Source organism: Anguilla rostrata, chromosome 3 (assembly GCF_018555375.3).
Source record: "Anguilla rostrata isolate EN2019 chromosome 3, ASM1855537v3, whole genome shotgun sequence".
Lineage (NCBI taxonomy): Eukaryota > Metazoa > Chordata > Actinopteri > Anguilliformes > Anguillidae > Anguilla > Anguilla rostrata.
This window is the reverse complement of record NC_057935.1, coordinates 29,272,537-29,293,388: the sequence shown is the minus strand read 5'-3', so window position 1 is coordinate 29,293,388 and position 20,852 is coordinate 29,272,537. Positions and strand designations below refer to the sequence as shown.

The following is a 20,852-nucleotide window of genomic DNA, read 5'->3' as shown; positions in this document are numbered from 1 at the left end:
AATCGCACAGTTACTCAATGGCTCTTATTTAGCTATCAGCTTTTAAATTTAGCTTGAGATTGTTTTAGGCATGTGCTAACTAACAGTGCTAACTAAAGACAATAAAGGTGAATACTTCATTCAAAAATACGTCTTTTAATGAACTTTCCTGCTGATACAAAAGATAAATAAAAATTCCAATATCCATTTTTTCTGTCAAAATTTAAAACCAAAGATAAGCAAAGTAGCAGCAATAAAATAACAAAACTACAGCAGTTTTCCCTTAATCAAATAAATCAAACAATCCATATAAATTTAAAAGAAATCAACAAGAGGGCGAGGAAAGAAAAGTGCATTCTGTGCTTTGTGCATTCTGTGGCCTACATTAGGCTACATCTCAGTCACAATTTTGTATTGAAATGGAGGAAAGTCAGCATCTCCACGTGGTCTCGTGAGAGACTTGCTGTCTTCTGAGAGCAGATATTTCCTGCTGCAGAGAAGATATTCCCTGCTGCAGAGAAGATGCGTTCTGACGGGGTGGAAGTTGCAGAAATGCACAGAAAAGATCTTGCCAGCTTTGATAGTGTGGGAAAACGTCTCTCATTTTCCCTCCACCATCTGAAAGGGTCTTCCTTTTTGGGTATTGCTGGCACATTTGGAATGTGAACAGGATTGTTGTAAATAATAGGTTATTATTTGCTACTCTGTATGTTCAATGCCATTAACAATTCATTTATAAAGAGAAAATGTATTTCAAAATAGAAAACGTTACAGCTCAACGTGAAGCAACATAGCTTTTAACATTAACATTAGCAGCTAGCTGGCTAGCTAATTAGAGTGAGAGCACCTATTATCGACCACCCGAGGGGGGGACGTGTATCGACCACCTTAACCGTTAGTGTATTTACTTCGTATTTATCAGAGAGAACTGCACATGGTTACCTATTAAAATGTAAGTCCTGTAAAATACACATAATAAACTGTCTAAATGTCAAAAACTAACTTCATACATATAAATTTAGTTATATTAATACAGCCTTTCAACTTTAAGACAAGCAACACGCTCGGAATTATCTCATCGCAACCCGTTAAAGCCAGTGGCACAGACGTTGCTTCATAATTTCAAGCTGCTTTCCTAACGGCTATTTTGCGTCCTGCGACTTGGGTTACAACAGTGAATATGTACGGATTCTTAGACATGCTGATAGTGACCACCCTTTCTCATATTAACCTCAAATACGCAAGACAGGACTCTTATACAGTATGCTAGCAACCAAAAGCTAGTGCTGGACCACCTCTGACTTATTTGCCGGCACATAAGTCAGGTGGAGAAGCTCTGTGATCCCTGGGAGGGGGTGCAAGGCGCCTTGCTGCTGCAGAGCGGAGTGGTCGAGCAGGCGTATAGAATCAAATCATGTCCTGCAAGTAGATAGGGGCCGTCCTGTTGGCTGTAGTGTAGGCGTGGGTCAGGACTTGAACCTGATCCTGGCAGCGACCAGTAGCCACAGCAGAGGAGTGACGTGGGAGAATTTGGGATGGTTGAAGATGAGTCGGGCAGCGGTATTTTGAATCATCTGTAGTGCTTGTATAGCACAAGCTGGCAGGCTTGCAAGAAGAGAGTTGCAGTAATCAAGGCGGGAGGTCACCATAGCCTGGACAAGCAGCTGGGTGGAGTGCATAGTTAGGTATGGTCGAATCCTCCTGATGTTGTACAGAAGGAATCTGCAGGACTGTGATGTTGCCAGTTTGAATTATTGACGTATAGACAGTGCTTTGTGTGAGTAACTTCACATTTTTGTATGTTTAAAACATTTTTTTCTTCAGGTATTCTCAATTAAATCTCAGAGTTTGTTCATAGGCAGAGCAACCTGTTAAATCAAACTTTATGAAAACGTACTACTTACAGATTAAAATTAAGAAATGTATTTAATTACAATCAAAACAAAAAATTTGATGTCTAATCTAAAGAAGAAAGTCGGTTGCCTTAAATAATGAATGCTACACACATGGACAGGTTACAGTCACAAAAGGAATGGATGAAGGAAAATGCCAAAACACAGCTCATTTTTCCCAGGAGTACCAAAATCAGAGTTCAAAAACCGAAAGATGGCTGAATAGTCAGGGATGAAAATGTGAAAATGTTGGATGAGCTGTAAGACAAAGATGTCAGATTCTCCCCGCACCAAACACCAAAAAGCAGGTCCAGATAAAAGGTTCAGATCCCTCTGATGGCACCAACAGATACCAGGCCCCAAAACTCCATTACACAGATGTTAACTGGCTCAATTTAAGTACCCAAGACTCTCAACTGAGTAAAGAAAAGTGCACATTTTAAGTTGTTTTATGAAGGGGGAGAAGCATCAGACTGTCTTATCTGAAAGCTGACAAATTCATGTATTAAAGTTGCCTTTTGTGGTTGAAAGCAGGGATAAGCATATGTTAGTATTATGATATTATTATCCAAAAATTCCTGGTTTTAAGCTCACCATAAGGACACCAAACATGAATGTTAGGAGGCAATCCAGCCAGCTGGTGCATATCTTTTTTTTTTAAAGAGAGGTCTACGGCTATTTCTGAATTTGTTGACAAAATTGTCAAAGACAGCCAGTTGTACTCTTCATCTCCAGGTAAAATAATTTCCATGTGACATGTTTCCATAAATCCACTGTACCACGTTATTTTCTGCTTTTAACTAGAAAACTTTAAAAATGTAGATTCCAATAACCAGGCCTCAACAATCTATACAGGCAATACAGAATTAAGATTTTCACTCTGTGATTTGAATTAAATATTACAGATTGCATTCAAATTTCTGATCCCAAGGAACATTCTTGTGCAGCATTCTTTAGTAGATCTCTGGCCCCTACTGGCAATAAAGTAATAAAAATTACAAGGGAGAACATTCCAAGACATTGTATACATTTGAGATGCCTCTGGTGTGTGGCCCTAATTGCCCTGGAGGCATTCCTTTGGTGTTTGGAACTGGGAGAGGGGACAGATAGACAGCGAGGAAACGGATAACATTATTGTAGTCACGGAGAGTAAGCTTGCCAGATAAATTTACATTGCCTGTTTCTTAAAGATGGTAACCTAAAAACTAGATATCGAGTAGTATTTGTAAGTACTACTGCTTCATTTGCGCCGTGTGCTGTGCATTTCTTCTGTACTTCTGAAGATCAGTATTCCTTAAACTCCTCCGGATACTACTCATGATACTTATTTTAAAACAATGCCATAGTATTCACACCTAACAAATAAATAAAAATGCCTCTAATCCTCACTCATTTGATCATTCAAGTTGAAACTTTGCATGCTGTCAGTTTCCCATTGATAAAGTCATATCTTTAAAAATAAATGTCCGACATTACATTACAGGCATTTAGAAGACGCTCTTATCCAGAGCAATTTACACAACTTTGTACATAGCATTTACATTGCATCCATTTATAGAGCTGGGTAAATACTGAGGCAATGCAGGTGAAGTACCTTGCTCAAGGTTACGACAGCAGCGTCCTAGCGGGGACTTGAACCTGTGACCTTGAGGTTACAAGACCAACTCCTTACCCATTGTACTTCCCTGCCACCCACTGTGACATCCAGCCAATGAGTGGGCATGTGACAGGCTTGGCAATGACGGATTCTCATTCATTTGTTTGTTTGTTGACCTCTAAGCTAGCTTAAGAATTCGTAATTGGCACCCGCTGCTTGTACCCTGTTAATTACCACTGTGGTATATGTGATATTCACATTTTCCCCATTGCGATTCAAGTCTTTTTGTTGTTCCATTCAATTGAGTACAATTGAGTTTGTATGTGTTTACCTGCAGGCATATGTGTCCCTATGTGTGAGCTGGCAGACATTCCTATGTATGTGTATGCTGTCAACACATGGCTCTCCTCTCCCTGTAGTTCTTTGTGGCCTCTGACCCCACAGTGAAGACGGACCGTTTGTGGCATGATAAATACACACTGAGGAAATCCATGATCCCGTCCTTCATCACTATGGACCAGGCCAACAAGGTAATCACTGGCGATGACCAATCCCAATCATATATTATCACCAGTAGCATCCCGTGCAGCTCATATGCTCATCTGTTTTATCATTCTCATGTAGACAGATGGATTCTTCTCTTTAGGGGGAGGGTTGCAAACCCTCAATGTTACATTCCTTGTTTCTAAACATTGTGGGTGGAAAACAATAAAATTGCAGCTCTGTGGTCTTTTTGTATGTATTGAGAACATTCTCAGTCGATAAGCAGTGTGTGTCCTCTATTGTCCTCTATACAGTTGACAGCATCCCCTTTCTCTTCAAAACAGGTTCTGCTTATTGGCAAGTCAATCAACTTCTTGCATCAGGTGTGCCATGACCGAACTTCGCCTGGGAAAATTGTACCTGCATCCAAGTCCATGGACTCACCTAGAGATGGTATATTTTCTCTGATAAATATGAATAGTTTATCTCGGGCACACTACCAAACTTGCATTACCATATAAATCCACATGGGACACTGCAGGTACTGGATTGTAACAATCACTTGTCTAATTATACAAGTCAGAAATTTTGACCCTCATAAAAACAAATTGTTCACATGAAAATTGAGAGAGGAATGTGACATGGATATCAAACACAAAAATGTATTTGAGCAACAGTTACCCTCCTGGTATATTGTACTTTGAGTCAATTTATATTGCTTAGTTTAGACCAAAAGCAAACAGGCACCAAAGCAATAGTAGAGAGCACTACAGCCAGAAAAACTGTGTTTAATCATGGTCTGATTTTTTAAAATGTATTTTTATTTATCCTTTATTTAAGCAGGGGGCCCCACTGAGTCCGAGATCTCTTTTTCGGGGGGGCACTGCAAACACACAGCATTGACAGCATATACAGTTCATAAAGTAAAAGTGAATAGAATGAGTTATAAACAATGGAGACACTTATGATAGAACAGGAATAATAAAGAACAGGTACAAAAAACTTGGTGAGTTGTTGTGTATCCATGGCAGGACAGTAGGGCTGTCAAAAATATTAGAAGTTCGAAAACTATTCGAAAATCTTTTTTTTTTTTTTTTTTTTAAAGTTCGAACCTAAATTTGAGCATTTGAATATTAGTTTTGGATCCTGCGTTTTTGATTCCGCGTTTTGTAATTAACATAAATATACAGGCTTTAATTTCATGCGGAGAATCATGTTCATGCACGCGAAGTTCGTTTCCTGTGCTAACGTTACTGGTCAGCTAACAATTTAGGCTAAATAATGTTCCCATGGCAGGCTATGCTTTCTTTCTGTTCTGAAGATTTTGATAAAATTTGATGATGAAAGAAGTTAAACTAAACCGAGTTAAGTAATTTATGTAGTTTTAGGCTACAGGTATTAGCCGTTTGAATAGTTTTTGTGTTAAGAAATAAACAGGGATTTCCTATAAACAATCATTTCCCTATTATTGTGATTAATACATGCTGAGTTGTGACAAATTACATCCACGAGAAAGTGCTTTATTCATTTGCAAATTAGGCTATAGAAACTGCAGGGGGCTCATTTATAAAATAAACTTGCGTGCATAAATGAAGTGAAGACCAGACGTACAACCACAGCCGTTTCCATGGTCAAATCGTGCATATTGCGCCTGACAATAAGCAGTAAGGGTGTCAAAAGTGCCATGAAATTGAGTTTGAATATTAGCTTTTGTAATTAGTTAGAGTTTGAATATATTCGAATATCATTTGCCTATAATTCACAAAAATAAGCTGCTTATTGTCGGGCACAATATGCACGTGACGCTCCCTCTAAACTGGCCGGCGCGTTATTTTCCACAAGACTTGGATAAGCAAGACTTATTCCTATAAAGGAAGCCAAGCTTTGGTTTGAGCTTTGATGTTAAATGAGTTATGTGAGATTTAAAAGAGAGGTCACTATCCAGCCATATACCTAGATACAGTGGGGTGCAAAAATTTGGCCACCCCTGGTTTAAATTTCTGTTACAATTAAACTCTAATTGATCAAAAGCTGTACTCTAACAACATTAATCATGAGACCTTTCTGCAAAATATAAAGCAAGATAGATTTTTATTTCCATTTTTACTGTTTTTAAATGATTAAAAAAAGGAAAAGGACGCTGTGCATAAGTTTGGGAACCCTTTGGATTATTCTTTGTTACTTTTAAAAAAGATAATTACTAAGGCCCAGACCCAGGTGATTTACTCATTAGGGCTTCAATGAGTCAGGTGAATATAATTCCAGGGCTGAACTATTTATTCTGAAGTAACTCCATGCCTTCTAAAGTATCCGACTGTGGTGGCTGTTCTGTCTGGTGTTAACAGCCATGGGTTCCTCTAAACAGTTGTCCAAGGATTGCAGAATCAAGATAGTTCACTTCCACCAACAAGGAGAAGGCTATAAAAAAAACTCTCAACATTTCAAACTACCTATTTCTACTGTTAGAAACATTATCAGAAAATGGAACATAAATGGAACAGTTGAAGTCAAGGCAAGGTCTGGAAGACCAAGAAAAATTTCCGATAGAATGGCTCGAAACCTGGTGAGAAATGCTCAGCGCAGCCAACACATCACTGCAAAAGAGCTGCAAACAGAAGTAGCACACGCAGGTCTAGTTGTTCACAGGACAACAATACAACGTACATTAACCCCTTAGCGCACATGCCAAATCTGCCCAATCCTTGCCCATTTAGGGGGTACCCTATTTAATATGGAGGAATATTTTGAACTAAATTAAATAAAATAAATACATCTATAAATAATTAAATATATTACACACTGTATCTAGGTGTATGGCTGGATAGTGACCTCTCTTTTAAATCTCACATAACTCATTTAACATCAGAGCTTAAACCAAAGCTTGGCTTCCTTGATAGGAATAAGTCTTGCTTATCGATGGATAGCAGGAAAAAGATTGTAAAGGCCATTCTTAGCGATAAGTTTCATGGGATCTTTAATGACCACAGTGAGTCAGGACCTCGGTTTAACATCTCATCCGAAAGACGGCATCTCCTACAGCACAGTGCACTGCACTGGGGCATAGAGCTTGTAAGTGAAAACGTCACCAAGCCACTCCCCTCGTTTTCCCGCAAATTTGTCAATGGGAAAATGAATGGGGCAATTTTCAATAAGCAATATTTTTAGTTACAAGTCGGGAACCAGTTAGCTATTGGTATGCGGTACTCATGACATATATGACTCATGAAATATAATATCAGCAGCACGATTGACCCATGAGAAGTACAAGGTACAACGTTGTGTACGTTTAGTACGCTTAGGAACTACACATACCGGTACTGTGCTCACGACGCACGCTTATTTCGTCACGGCTCAGCTGGAACACGCTTGTGCCCTTCTACTTCTAGTGTCACTTTGATATCGTATTTCAATTTAAAATTACTGAAAATAACAGATTTGTTACTATTAAGTTATATTGTTTATTTCACATCGTAATTGTACGTTCGTGATGACAACAGGATTTCCTTTCAGGGATCTATAAAGTACAACCATAGACCGTATAAAAGAGTACAACCTAACCTAACTAACTTAAGACGTGATTTAAAATGGAGTCATATTTTTATCGCAACACAACAACAATATAGCTAGCCAGCATGGTTTTCGATAAATTACCGACAATATGTTTACTACTTACTATGTTTTAATAAAACTGTTTATTAGAAATTGTCTATCTCTTGCCTACCGCAACTGCTGCACCTGTCTTGTCTAAGTGCAACTGCAGTCATTCTAATTTTCACAATGTGTGTATTCTTTCAGTGCTGTGAGCAGACTGAAAGTCTGTGTTACACTTCTATACGGTCTATGGTTACACTGAAGCATACATCGTGTACTGTACAGCAAATACGGTTTGTAATGACAAATAAACCTGACTTTGACAGCTAGCTAGCTACCTGCTGATCCAGCCCTTCCTAACGTTAACGTTAGCTAACCGAAACTTTATAAACCATATCTTTCATGCTGGCGCCGACAGACCCGCTAATCTACCCTGGCTGTATATGACCAACTCTACATGGTTGGATTTGGAATGATTTTCTCCCTTCTTAACATTATTGTCCTGACCATTGAAAAAAATCCTTAAGCTAACCAGTGACACCGTGTTTGTCGTAGGTATAGCTAGCTAGCCACCGGTGTTGGGTGAAGTTGACCCTAACTGCTGGTCCAGCGTAAATTATTTTCTTCCCCTACTAATGGTTAAAGTTAGGACCTGGGAAGGGAAATCTGATCCCAGACCAGCAGTTAGGGGCAGCCTAGGCACCGCACTTGGCGGGTAGACTTACAAGCACACGTGGTTGTGACGTGTTTTCGCGCGACTTTGATTTAGTGTATGGGGCGACATAGCTCAGGAGGTAAGACCGATTGTCTGGCAGTCGGAGGGTTGCCGGTTCAAACCCCGCCCTGGGCGTGTCGAAGTGTCCTTGAGCAAGACACCTAACCCCTAACTGCTCTGGCGAATGAGAGGCATCAATTGTAAAGCGCTTTGGATAAAAGCGCTATATAAATGCAGTCCATTTACCATTTACCATTTAGTGTAGTTCAGGACCACCAACAGATCGTAAATCGACATAAATCCGTTTTTTTTCCCTCCAGAGATTGAAATAAATATAACCAAGCACATGCTTCAGCCATTCGGCAGGAGCAGAGTGCATGGAGGTATGGCTGCTGGCATAAACCTTCATAAGGGGCACATTTATATGATTTTTAATGGACAAAAAGCATTTTATTCATTTTTGGATAGATTTTGGATATGTTTCTGGACCCCTAGATATTCTGTACTGACAGAGAGCCTATCAATTCCCACTTTAAAATGATGCAAAAAAGTGAATTTCTTGAGTCAAAACAGTTGATTTGCAGTGAAATATGTGATTATGGTGTGATTTACAGCAGTGCATAATTTAGACATTTTGGATGTATTTGGAGACACTGGGAGCACTGCTTATTTGCTTCATAGATCTTTAGTAGTTCTACATATATACCCTTAGATTTTATGCTCTTGTGGTCAAGGAGTTTTTTTGAGCAAATTCATTTTAGATTTTTTTCCTAAACAATTGCATTTCTGGCACTTTATTTCTTCCTAAATCATTAATTCACATGTAAAATACTTGAAACTATCATTAGAGACAAACTTGAATTATTTCTTGAAAATAATAACATTCTAAGGGATAGCCAACATGGTTTTTGCAAGGGAAGGTCACGCTTGACAAACCTTTTGACATTCTTTGAGGAAGCTACCAAGTGTCTGGATGGGAGCAGGGCTTATTATTACATTACATTACATTACAGGCATTTAGCAGGCGCTCTTATCCAGAGCGACGTACAACAAGTGCATCAGTTTAAGGTGCAGAAGTGCAGAAAAACACACTAGAGTGAAGTAAAGATCGTAGTGCCAGAAGTGGCCACATAGATCAGGACTCCAACCCTGTAGGGTAACCTGTTCAGCAAACAAACAAACAATCCTGCCAGGTACAAACTAGCACTGAAATCACATTTGCCTAATCAGAATCAGAATCAGACAAAAACAACCCTGCCAAATAAAAACTAACGTGATCGCATTAGCCTAACTAGGTACATTGAGCTCAACTAGAGGCTAGGGAGGGGTGGGGAGAGGTGCAGCCTGAAGAGATGAGTCTTTAGTCTGCGCTTGAAGGTAGTCAGATTCTCTGCTGTTCTGACCGCCATGGGAAGGTTATTCCACCAGCGAGGGGCCAGGACAGACAACAGACGTGAGCGGGAAGTACAGACACAAAGAGGGGGAGGTGCCAAGCGTCCAGATGTGGCAGAACGGAGAAGTCTGGCTGGTGTGTAGGGTCTGATGATCCTCTGGATGTATCCTGGTGCTGACCCCTTAGCTGCCTGGTATGCAAGCACCAAAGTCTTAAATTTGATGCGAGCCATAACAGGCAGCCAGTGGAGGTCAGTGAGCAGGGGGGTGACATGGGAATGTCTGGGGAGGTTGTAGACCAGACACGCTGCAGTATTCTGGATGAGCTGCAGGGGTCTGATGGCAGATGCTGGCAGACCAGCCAGCAGCGAGTTGCCGTAGTCCAGGCGGGACAGGACCATCGCTTGAACCAGGAGCTGGGTTGCGTAGGTGGTGAGGAAGGGGCGGATTCTCCGGATGTAGTACAGGAAGAACCTGCACGTTCTGGGAGAGGGACAGTCTGTTGTCCATCACCACTCCGAGGTTTTTTGCGGTGGGTGATGATGACACCACAGTGTCCCCTAGGGAGATAGAAAGGTCAAGGAGGTTAGAGGATGGAGCAGGGATGAAGATCATCTCTGTCTTACCTGGGTTCAGCTTAAGATGGTGGTTATCCATCCAGCTCTGGATGTCCCTCAGGCAAGCAGAGATGCGAGCGGAGACCTGTGTGTCACGGGGGGGAAGGAGAGAAAGAGTTGGGTGTCATCGGCATAATAAAGACAAACCATGGGCAGAGATTACAGGACCAAGAGATTGGGTGTACAGGGAGAATAGGAGGGGACCAAGGACTGAGCCCTGGGGAACTCCTGTGGCAAGGGGGCGAGGTGCCGATACTGCACCAGCCCAGGCGACTCAGAAGGAGCGACCGGAGAGGTAGGACTCGATCCAGTCTAGTGCTGTGCCACAGATCCCCATAGCTGCCAGGGAGGACAGAAGGATGGGGTGGTCGACTGTGTCGAAGGCAGCAGAAAGGTCTAGGAGGATCAGGACGGACGAATGGGAGGCTGCTTGTGCGGCGTGAGGCGACTCACTGACCGAGAGGAGTGCGGTCTCTGTCGAGTAGCCAGGTCTGAAGCCGGACTGGTGGGGGTCTAGGAGGTTGTTCAGCAAGAGGAAAGAGGAGAGTTGGTTAGAAGCAGCTTGTTCAATTGTTTTGGATAAAAAAGGGAGAAGGGAAACAGGACGGTAGTTCTGGATGACAGAGGGATCCAGAGTGGGCTTTTTCAGCAGTGGGGTGATGTGAGCCAGCTTGAAGGAAGAGAGGAAACATCCAGAAGACAAGGAGGAGTTCACAAGGGAGGTGACAAACGGGAGGATGTCAGGTGTGATAGTCTGGAGGAGAGAGGAAGGGATAGGGTCAAGAGCACAGGTGGTAGGGTGGTGGGAGAGTAGGAGCTGGGAAACATCAGAGTCAGTGAGGGGAGAGAAAGTGGAGAAACAAGGGGAGGGAACAGAGAGGGGGGAGGGTGGCGGTGGACGTGAAGGAGCTGCGGATGTCTGCAATCTTCTCATCGAAGAAAACCGTGAAGTCATCTGCAGCGAGGGAGGACTGAGGTGGGAGAGGAGTGCTGAGGAGAGAAGAGAAAATGGAGAAGAGTTGATGAGGGTTAGAGGCAGATTTATGAATTTTTGTTTGATAATTAATTTTAGCAGAGGTTACAGCAGTAGAAAATGCTGCTAGCCGAGACTGGTAGGCAGACAGGTCAGATTGAGCCATGGATTTCCTCCACTTCCTCCCCGCTGCACGTAGGCTGGCCCGGTTGGGTCGGAGGGGGTCAGACATCCACGGACTGGGAGGGGATGAGCGTGCCGGCCTGGAGACTAGAGGACAGAGAGAGTCTAGTGCTGAGGAGAGCGAGGAAGACAGAGCGGAGGATGCAGAGTCAGTGGGAAGGTTGGAGAAGGATTCAAGAGGGGGGAGTGAAGCAGTGACACTAGAAGCGAGAGAGGAGGGAGAGAGGGAGCGGAGGTTACGGCGGACCATGACAGTAGGAGTGGATGGAGGGGAGGGAGGGAGGGGAGCAAGAGGGAGGGAGAAGGAAATTAAGTGGTGGTCGGACTGGTGCAGAGGGGTCACTGTGGGATCGGAAGAGGAGCAATTCCTCAGGATGACCAGGTCTAAGAGGTTGCCAGCCTTGTGTGTTGGTGGGGAGTGCATCAGGGAGAGGTCGAATGAGTGGAGTAGGGGCAGGAAGGCTGCGGAGTGGGAGGCATCAAGGTGGATGTTGAAGTCTCCCAGGAGGATCAGTGGGGTGCTATCCTCTGGGAAGGAGCTGAGCAGGGTGTCGAGTTCATCGAGGAAGCTTCCCAGGGGCCCTGGAGGGCGATAGATAACAGCAATATACAAGTTAACAGGATAGGGACAGAGTGGTATTCAAAGGTAGAAATTGAGAGGTGAGAGAGGGGGAGAGCAGTGAGGACAGGGAGTAGTGAGAGAAAGGGTGATGGCAGAAGGATAGAGATGCACTAACACTGGGAGGGAGCGACGCTAGCGTCACTCCAAGCCAGACAACAAGCGCTGCCAATTACCAAATGAATAGCAGCTGATGACTGAGCAATTACCCACAAGCCAAGCCAGTTAGAGCAAATGAGACTAATAAAATACTACACAACATACTAACACCAAAACTTTAATGCTGGGCAAACTACAAAACAGGTAGAAGTCTAATCTAGCTACACTACTGGCAAAAAACAGATACTTAGCCCGCTCTAGGAGAACTTCTGTGGGTCCTGCACAGCTGAGTCCAATTGCACTTATTATATACTTAGATTTCCAAAAAGCACATGACAAGGTACCACATGACAAACTCATCAAAATGAGGACAGTAGGAATTACAGAAGGCATTTCAGAGTGGGTTCCGAACTGGTTACAGGATAGAACACAAAGGGTAGTAATAGGAGGGATCTTATCTGAGCAGGGTATTGTGGGAAGTGGAGTTCCACAGGGATTGGTTCTGGGTCCAGTGCTCTTCCTCATTTACATAAATGACCTTGACACAGACATTGAAATTACAGTAGTTAAATTTGCAGATGATACAAATCTGGGAGGTTTAGCCAACAGTTTGGAATCTACTAAAGTAATAACAGGAAGATTTAAACAGAATCCAGAAGTGGGCAGAAACCTGGCAAATGAAATGTAAATGTAAAGTTCTACATGTGAGGAATAAAATCATAGGGCAGGATTACTTTATGGGTGGTACAAAATTAGAATGTGCACATGTAGAAAAAGTCTTGGGAGTAATAATTGATCAAAGCCTATCAGGGTCTGGTCAATGTGCTGTAGCAGTAAAAAAAAAAAAAAAAAAGCCAACAGGATGCTGGGATATATAGCCAGGAGTATTGAGTATAAATCTAAGGAGATCATACTCCCTATACAATACCCTTGTCAGACCACACTTTGGGTATTGTTTGCAGTTCTGGGGACCGTACTACAAGAAAGATATAGAGGTGCTGGAAAAGGTCCGAAGACGGGCAACCAGATTGATTCCGGGTATGAAAGATAAGTGTTATGAGGAAAGGCTTGAGATGCTTGGACTATTCAAGTTTAGTAAAAGGAGACAGGGGAGATTTGATTGAGGCTTTTAAATTTCTTAAAGGGATTAACAAAGTGAACTACAGGAAATTATTCAAGTTGAGTTTGGTTAGCAGAACGAGGGGGCATAAATGGAAACTGGCAAAGGGTAAATTTCACACAGACATTAGGAAATATTTTTTCACCCAGAGAGTGGTCAATGTGTGGAATAGCTTGCCTGGACATGTAGTGGCGGCAGAAACACTGGGGGTATTCAAGGCCCGGCTTGATACAGTGTTGGATACTATCTAGGTTTTAGGTAAACTAAGCATTAAGTACAGTTTAGTGGTAGGAATAGACAAGCAGTGTTGGGCTGAATGGCCTGTTCTCGTCTTAAGGTATGTTATGTTAATAAACTAATCTAAGTTAGTATTGTAAATGGTACAAATGTCCTGCTTTTAACCCATTTTTCAAGTCTCTGTGATGCTCACATCTGGAGTTCTAAAGCTTTAAATAGGGTACCCCATAAATGGGCTCAGATTGGGCAGATTTGGCTTGTGGGCGAAGGGGTTAGAGTAGTTTGCGGTGATGGTGGACAGGTTGGGAGTTTAAATCCAATACCTGGGCTCCTGGAAGGACGTGAACTTTTGTACTTCCACAGATGTGTGCCGGGAGACCCCTGTCTATAGAATTTTCAATGATGATGGTTGAAGTGGTAGAATCCAGAGGAAGCACAAAGGTTTGTCCTGGGTGTTTATGGCGGTCAGAGCGTGTGGGAGAGGCAAGAGCGGTGTACTAGTTCTCCAGTCGAAGCTCCAGCCGGGAGTAAATTCGCAGCAGTGGGGCTCGACTGGTGTACGGGGAGTAGACTCCATGCGATTCACCGGCTCAGAGACTGGCAGAGGTGCCGATGGAGTAGCAGCGGCAATCAACAGAGGATAGTTTTCCTCCGTGAGAGGGATGACCTCTGGCTCTGCCGGTGCTACCACAGGAACCCCTAGCCCAGCGAGGGCAAGGGGTCTGGGCTGGATTGAAGAGTCAAATGTGTCGCATACCCTCGACTCATCCCGGAGCAGTGCGACACAATCCTCCAATTCTGCAGTTCTGGTGTAGAGTTTTATCATCCGATCCATCAGCTCCGAATTCTCCAGAGAGGGGTATACTGTAGCCCCTTCGCGGAAGCCCCCTAGTGGCCAGGACACCGGCGACCTGCGATTGCTCAACTTTGATAGTCAATGCCCCTGCAACCAAACTATGAGGGAACAACAAACTGGTGTTCTAGATAGATATATCGATAAATGATACACAACAATTTTGCCCCATACAAATTTCTAAGTGCCACCATTGTTGCATCGTCCATTTAACAATCACCCCTGGCCAGTCTCTTCTGCAACTAGTGTGACACATTGGACAATAGCATCTATCTGGGAGTTCATAAAAATATTTTCTCCACCAAAAATTTGTATTCCATAATGGCAACAAAATAAAGCCAACAATAGCCCAAAGGTATGCTAATACAAATGGTGAAAAACACTGCTCAATGAATAGTGAAATAGGAATTTTTGTGTAATTGTGTTGTGTTCTGTTGCAAGCTTCATTTGTCTTCCACCATGATAAAGGGCTCTCTTTCATGGGGATGGAGTGTTCCTCAAAACACATTAGCACCTCATTCTTAACAAGTTGCTCATATGACTGCTCCTCATTCTGTTTTCTGTCATCACTGGTGCTGGAGTCTGAGCCAAGTATTCTGTTGAGAAGGGATGTCTGATTTTTCTCTGGAGGTGGTGATTTATCTTGAGGTGTGGGTCCTACAGCAGCATGTGTGTTTTGCTCATATTCTGCTCTTATGGCTTCAAGTGTAAGTTTTTGCACAGTAATCTGGATCTTCAATGTTTGCTCAGCAGATAAGACCTTGAGTTTTCAAAATATGGGATACAGAGCAGCAGCAATGAGGATCGTGTTTGGTGCCAGTTCATGACAGAAATCTCTCACTCCCTCCCATCTCTGGGTGATCTGTTCCATAGAGTCAGCTTGGAATGTCTTGACTGGGTAGTTTCAAAAGTTGCATTTTGTGTTGACCTCAGAAGTCTATGTACCAGTGCAGGTACAGCAGAGATGGTAACATAGTTTCTCTACTCATGCAGACTGCAGCACATTCATAAGGCTCAAGTGCTTAGTTCAGTTCTTCAATGATGATCCATTGTTCAGGCTTGAATTCCAGGTAGTGCTCGCCCCTCTGAGTCACAGTAGGATCGGATATCACAGCAATTACTGGCCATCTCTGCTCCAGCATTCTGCTTAGCATGTGATAAGCACTGTTCCAGCGGGTACTTACATTCTACACCAGCACATGCTGAGGTGTGCCGGCATCTGTAGCTCATTGGCTTTGAGCTTAGTACATGCCAGTTCACTTCTCTTAGGGTGCTTTACAAGGGTCCTAACTGCCCCCATGCACCTGCTGATGGCCTGCTTCTTTAGTGTATGCTTGATTACCAGCTGTAAGGTTTGGCCTACACAGTGGACTCATGCCCAACTATGTTTCTTTCCTAGAATTCTAACTGCTGCAACAACGTTGGACCTTTTGTCGTGGATGACTGCTTTTATTATGCCTCTGTGATGGCACAGCTGTGGCCGGAGGCATTGTGTTTTCAGGTTGTCCGTCCTTCCGTCCGTCTGTCCGTCCCGATTTTCGTGAACGCTATATCTCAGGAACGCCTTGAGGGAATTTCTTCAAATTTGGCACAAACGTCCACTTGGACTCTAAGATGAACTGATTAGATTTTGGTGGTCAAAGGTCAAGGTCACTGTGACCTCACAAAACGCGTTTTTGGCCATAACTCAAGAATTCATACGCTAATTATGACAAAGTTTCACACAAATGTCTAACAGGATAAAATGATGAAGTGATGACATTTTGTATCCAAACTGGCTACTGGTTGGTGGAGGCATACAACTGCGAGGCGGTATTTCCAGTTTTCTGTGGAGGACTGTCAAAGTTAAAAATTGCCTCCTCCAGTGGCCAATCTGCAATATTCTTTGCAGTGTGTTTGTGCATCAGGGGCATTGTTATGAGGCAATAGGGCCTCATCTCCCAATCAACTCCAATAAAATGACAGGTCTCTGAGATAAGCCTCTGTGGCGATGCTTGTCCAAACATCTGTACTAAGTGCAATGCTGTCAGCTTCTTTAAGGGCCTCTTAACTTTTCTTTTGTTTCATAATAATTTTTTTTTGGTAGGAAAAGAAAATCAGAACAGAAATTGTGGCACTCCACAAGTTCGGTTCCTCCTTAGGAGCAATTTCCAAACAACTGAAGGTACCACAAGCATCTGTACAAACAATTGTATGCAAATATAAAAATCTTGGGACCACACTGACACTGCATCGTTCAGGAAGGAGGCACAGGTTCTCCCAGGGTTGAACGAACTTTGGTCCGAAAGGTTCAACTGAATCCCAAGACAACAACAAAGGAACTGGTGAAGGAGTTGGAGGCATCAGGTACCAAATTATCTACATCCACCATTAAGATAATCCTATATTGCCATGGCCTGAAAGGCTGTCGCGCAAGGAAGAAGCCCCTACTTCCGGCATAAAAAAGGCCAGAATGAATTTGCAAGTGATCGTCAGGATGAAGACCTAGCCTTTTGGAGGAGTGTTCTCTGGTCAGATGAAACTAAAATTGAACTGGCTATAATGATCAGCGCTATATATGGAGGAAAAAGGGTGACGCTTTTAATCCGAAGAACACCATCCCAGCTGTGAAGCATGGGGGTGGCAGCATCATGTTGTGGGAGTGCTTTGCTTGAAAAGGGACTGGTGCGCTTCAGAAAATAGATGGCATCATGAGGAAGGAGGATTATCTAGAAATACTGAAGCAACACCTCAAGACATCAGCTAGAAAGTTAAAACCTGGTCACAACTGCGTCTTCCAGCAAGACAATGATCCTAAGCATACCTCCAAAGTTGTAACAAAATGGCTTAAAGACAGCAAAGTGAAAGTATTGGAGTGGCCATCACAAAGCCCTGACCTGAATCCCACAGAAAATTTGTGGACTGAACTGAAAAAGCATGTCTAAGCAAGGAGGCCCACAAACCTGACTGAGTTACACCAGTTCTGTCAGCAGGAATGGGCAAAAATTCAGGCGAAGTATTGTTAGAAGCTTGTGGAAGGCTACCACAAGCATTTGATTTAAGTTAAGCAATTAAAAGGCGGTGCCACCAAATACAAAGTGGTGTATGTAAACTTTTGACCTTCTGAAAATCGGATATAGTACATAAAAGATGACAAATCTCTTAGCTATTTTTTTTTAATGACCTCTTATGGAAATAAAATACATACCCTAATTGACTTAACACTGGAAATGTATGGTAACATGAAATGTGTGGAGTTGTGAAAAATGGAGTTTGAATGTCATTAGCCTAGGTGTCTGTAAACTTTTGGCCTCAACTGTATTCCTTAGCCACATTTAGCCAGTAGTTTGCCAATGCTAGCGGGCTAATGTGAAAATTCACCTCTCAAAATCCAAGTCTATGCCTTGGATGCTTTCTCTTTAGAGGTAACAGCATTGATGTTGTGCTGTTGTAGAAAGAAAGCTCAGCTTTACAGTAGCAGCACACAACTATATTTTCTACCGCTTTGAGTGGGAAATGTTCCCAGAATTTAGAAATTCTTTGACTTTTTTCCCCGAGATTGATCTCAGAACTCTGCCGTCATGATAAATGAACTTCCAGCATATTAATGAAACTGAAATGGAAGCTTCGATGCAAAAAATTCCAATCAAGAATTTGTGTTATCGAGTAATTCGAGTTAATCAATGGATTGTGACAGCCCTATTTTCTATGCTAGATAATTTTGCTTCTGTTATTTATTCTTAACTCGCCGTTGTCTGAATGATTAGACTAATGAAAACTGCATAGTCTAATGCCTAATTCATGCATATGCGACCATTCTCTGCTGTCACCGCTGCTTCTTGTTCAAACTCACAACTGATGTCAGAACGGTATCCCACTCAATATTTGAATAAGTACAGGACGGTTCCTACATTTTATGTAGATGTTTTCGCCAATTTTGCAACCTTTGGCAGTGAATAATTTGTGTAGGTTTGAGGTTGACATGCCTAGATATGCTACCACTTTAGCTATCATTCAGAATAATGTTTGCGTTGATTTTTGCAATGTGTTGGTTGTAGGCTAAGATAAATGCGTTTATTTTGATTTCAGGGAATGTCAGTTTTACGTCTCTCGTTGGTTGCACTCAGTTTCTGTGTCTGACCACTGGCCCTCAACGATTCTTTGTACTTCAGAACAGCGTGGACAGCACATCTTGAAACTCCTTTTTGCCGTAAAATTTCTACTTGTTAGAGACCTTGCTGATGCACGATGACCTCCTTGTGTCTTGTTACTATGCTCAGTATAGAGGGTATGCACATGACGTCACAGTAAGTGGAAGTCACTGCGGTTACACCCACTGAGCGGCAGAAAGACTACTGAGTGGCAGCGTTAGCGTTCCACTTGAATGCCGCGAAAACACAAAAAACACATTGAAAATGGGAAAGAGCTGTTGTGCGATTGACTCTACATATAGATTTATGTACTGTATTGACTACTCATCAATTAAATATTTAGCATCTTTCATTTATATTCTGTGTAACTGTAAATTTTTTGTGAGCATTTATTTAAAAAACATCCATGATGATGAGCCTTGTGTTCTACAAATAAAGGGGGTGTTAGCTAGCCAAGCATATAAATTAAGGTATGATTTTACCCAAAATTCCAACATACCTGACACAAAATAACAACCGCAAATCCATGTTTTGGTGCCTGGATTCCAGTTGTTTCTGTGAATTGCAGCGATCCATTTGCTTCTCTTTTCTTTAGCTTTCGGCAGTCTGTAAAAAGATATCTCCAATTTCTTGTTGAATGTCCATGGACCACTGGTTCTTTGGTTGTAAGTTGTAAGGATCACTGTCAAGTCCAACTGCCTTTTAGTTTAAGCAGACAATCATTTGTTTTACTCCCGGTTTTGCAGTTTCCTCTACTAAAGGCAGCCATGTCGCAGCATGTTTTGCCACTCAGTCCGACTGAGGGGGGCGTATTCCGGTGGGAAAGTGACGTCAATGCATACCCTCTATTGCCATGGCCTAAGGATTTGCAATTTTAAGGCTAAACCTCTGCCTGTACCTTTTACTTTGGTTGTCCTTTGCCCAGTTTGATTCCTTCTACACCTGTTTCTGTTTCACTTCATCATTTTGGTTCAGTCAACTCATGATGCCATCGATCATTAGCACCTGTTCATTATCTGTGTTTAATTATGCACTAGGCTACATACATAAAAAGTAATCAAGTTTTTATCTGAAAAGTGGTCTATTACTTAATGTTCCTTTATTTAAAGGCAAAGGGTGATCACACTAAATATTGATTTGATTTATTTTTTACCTGTTTACTGCTTTTTATAGTAATATTTTTAGAACCATATTTCATTATTTTTGAAAGGATCTTTGCTTTTTATGGATTTTTTTTTTTTTTTTTTTAACACGTGCCTAAGACTTTTGCACAGTAATGTACCTCACAAGATGACGTAGGCCTACAGACACAGACCGCAACAGCCAGTAAAATCATATCCTCCACTGCTTCATGAGTACTTCCCTGAGGCCATGAGGCAGAAAACCTTGCACTCAAATTACACCTGTGTTGAAGTTTGCTTAGCCTTATCTAAATCAGAGGATTTTTTTGTGTAATGTTTAATGTATAATTCAACGAACAGAAAGACCAAAAGAACAAACAATAATAGAAAATTGTTCATGAAATAATGCAATTTTCTACAGAGCGTGCACAAATATATGATTATATTAGTATTTACAGAAATGCACAATTTAGACATTTTGGATAAATTTGGAGACACTAAAGGACACACGGGTACAATGTTAACATTTTGCTTTATAGATCTTTAGTTGTTCTGTATATCACCCTCAGATAAGGTTCAACTACCTTAAAAAAAACAATGAAGGTTAAGACTTAGCCAAGTTGCAGTCACAAAAGAAATGATTGAAAAAAGGTACCAAACCACAGCTTGTTGCTCCAAAGTAGTCCCAAGAATGTGCCAAGACTGACATTCAAGAATCAAAAGACAACAGAATATTTCAGAAAGACCAGTGTTGGGAATCTTGTCCCTCGTGGAACCAAGTTGGGAAAGGTGCAGTAAAACACTGAGGACCACTTTCCAATTGAAAACGTTTTATTTTGATGCGCAACGGGAGACTCGCCATGGTGCCACGACAAGTGTTCCATACGAATCTCAACGAGACAGCCACAAGTGAAGGTTTAAGTATTCTGTTGAGAGGTATGGTGATTGCCTAAGCCGCGTTTCCACCCAAAGTACCCAGAACTTTTAGTCCCAGGAACTACTTTTCAAGGAACTAAAAGGTTCCTTCAGCCCATTGTTGTCTGTGTTTCCACCGCAATCTAAAGACCCGCGAAGATTAGGCAAGTTAGTCCACTGACGTATGAAAAAGCGGCGGCGTCGTCGGTCCATCTGTCGTATGATTTCTTTTGTAACCCCACACTACCACCGAAGTACATTATTTTCCAATAACCGGGACAGCCCGGAGGGGTTTATTCCACTTATACAGTGGGTTACCAACAATGATATGGTTAC

The 20,852-nt window shown here is 42.2% G+C and overlaps 2 protein-coding genes across 5 annotated transcripts in view; one reads left to right on the top strand and one right to left on the bottom strand.

Moving 5' to 3' along the window:
- tubgcp3 (tubulin gamma complex component 3) overlaps positions 1-20,852 on the top strand; it is a 172,319-nt gene that overhangs the window by 71,671 nt on the left and 79,796 nt on the right. For all 4 annotated transcript variants that reach the window (XR_010329237.1, XM_064329869.1, XM_064329870.1 and 1 more), the window contains exons 12-13: positions 3,888-3,998; positions 4,296-4,404. Coding sequence is in view for 3 of the 4 variants with exons in the window: in XM_064329869.1 (XP_064185939.1) it covers positions 3,888-3,998; positions 4,296-4,404 (220 nt within the window). In the remaining variant the exon portion in view is untranslated. The remainder of the gene's footprint in view (positions 1-3,887; positions 3,999-4,295; positions 4,405-20,852) is intronic.
- LOC135251993 (uncharacterized) overlaps positions 10,139-20,852 on the bottom strand; it is a 57,522-nt gene continuing 46,808 nt past the window's right edge. The window contains exon 2 of the mRNA XM_064329906.1: positions 10,139-12,004. Coding sequence (XP_064185976.1) covers positions 11,100-11,846 — 747 coding nt within the window. The 5' untranslated portion in view covers positions 11,847-12,004 and the 3' untranslated portion in view covers positions 10,139-11,099. The remainder of the gene's footprint in view (positions 12,005-20,852) is intronic.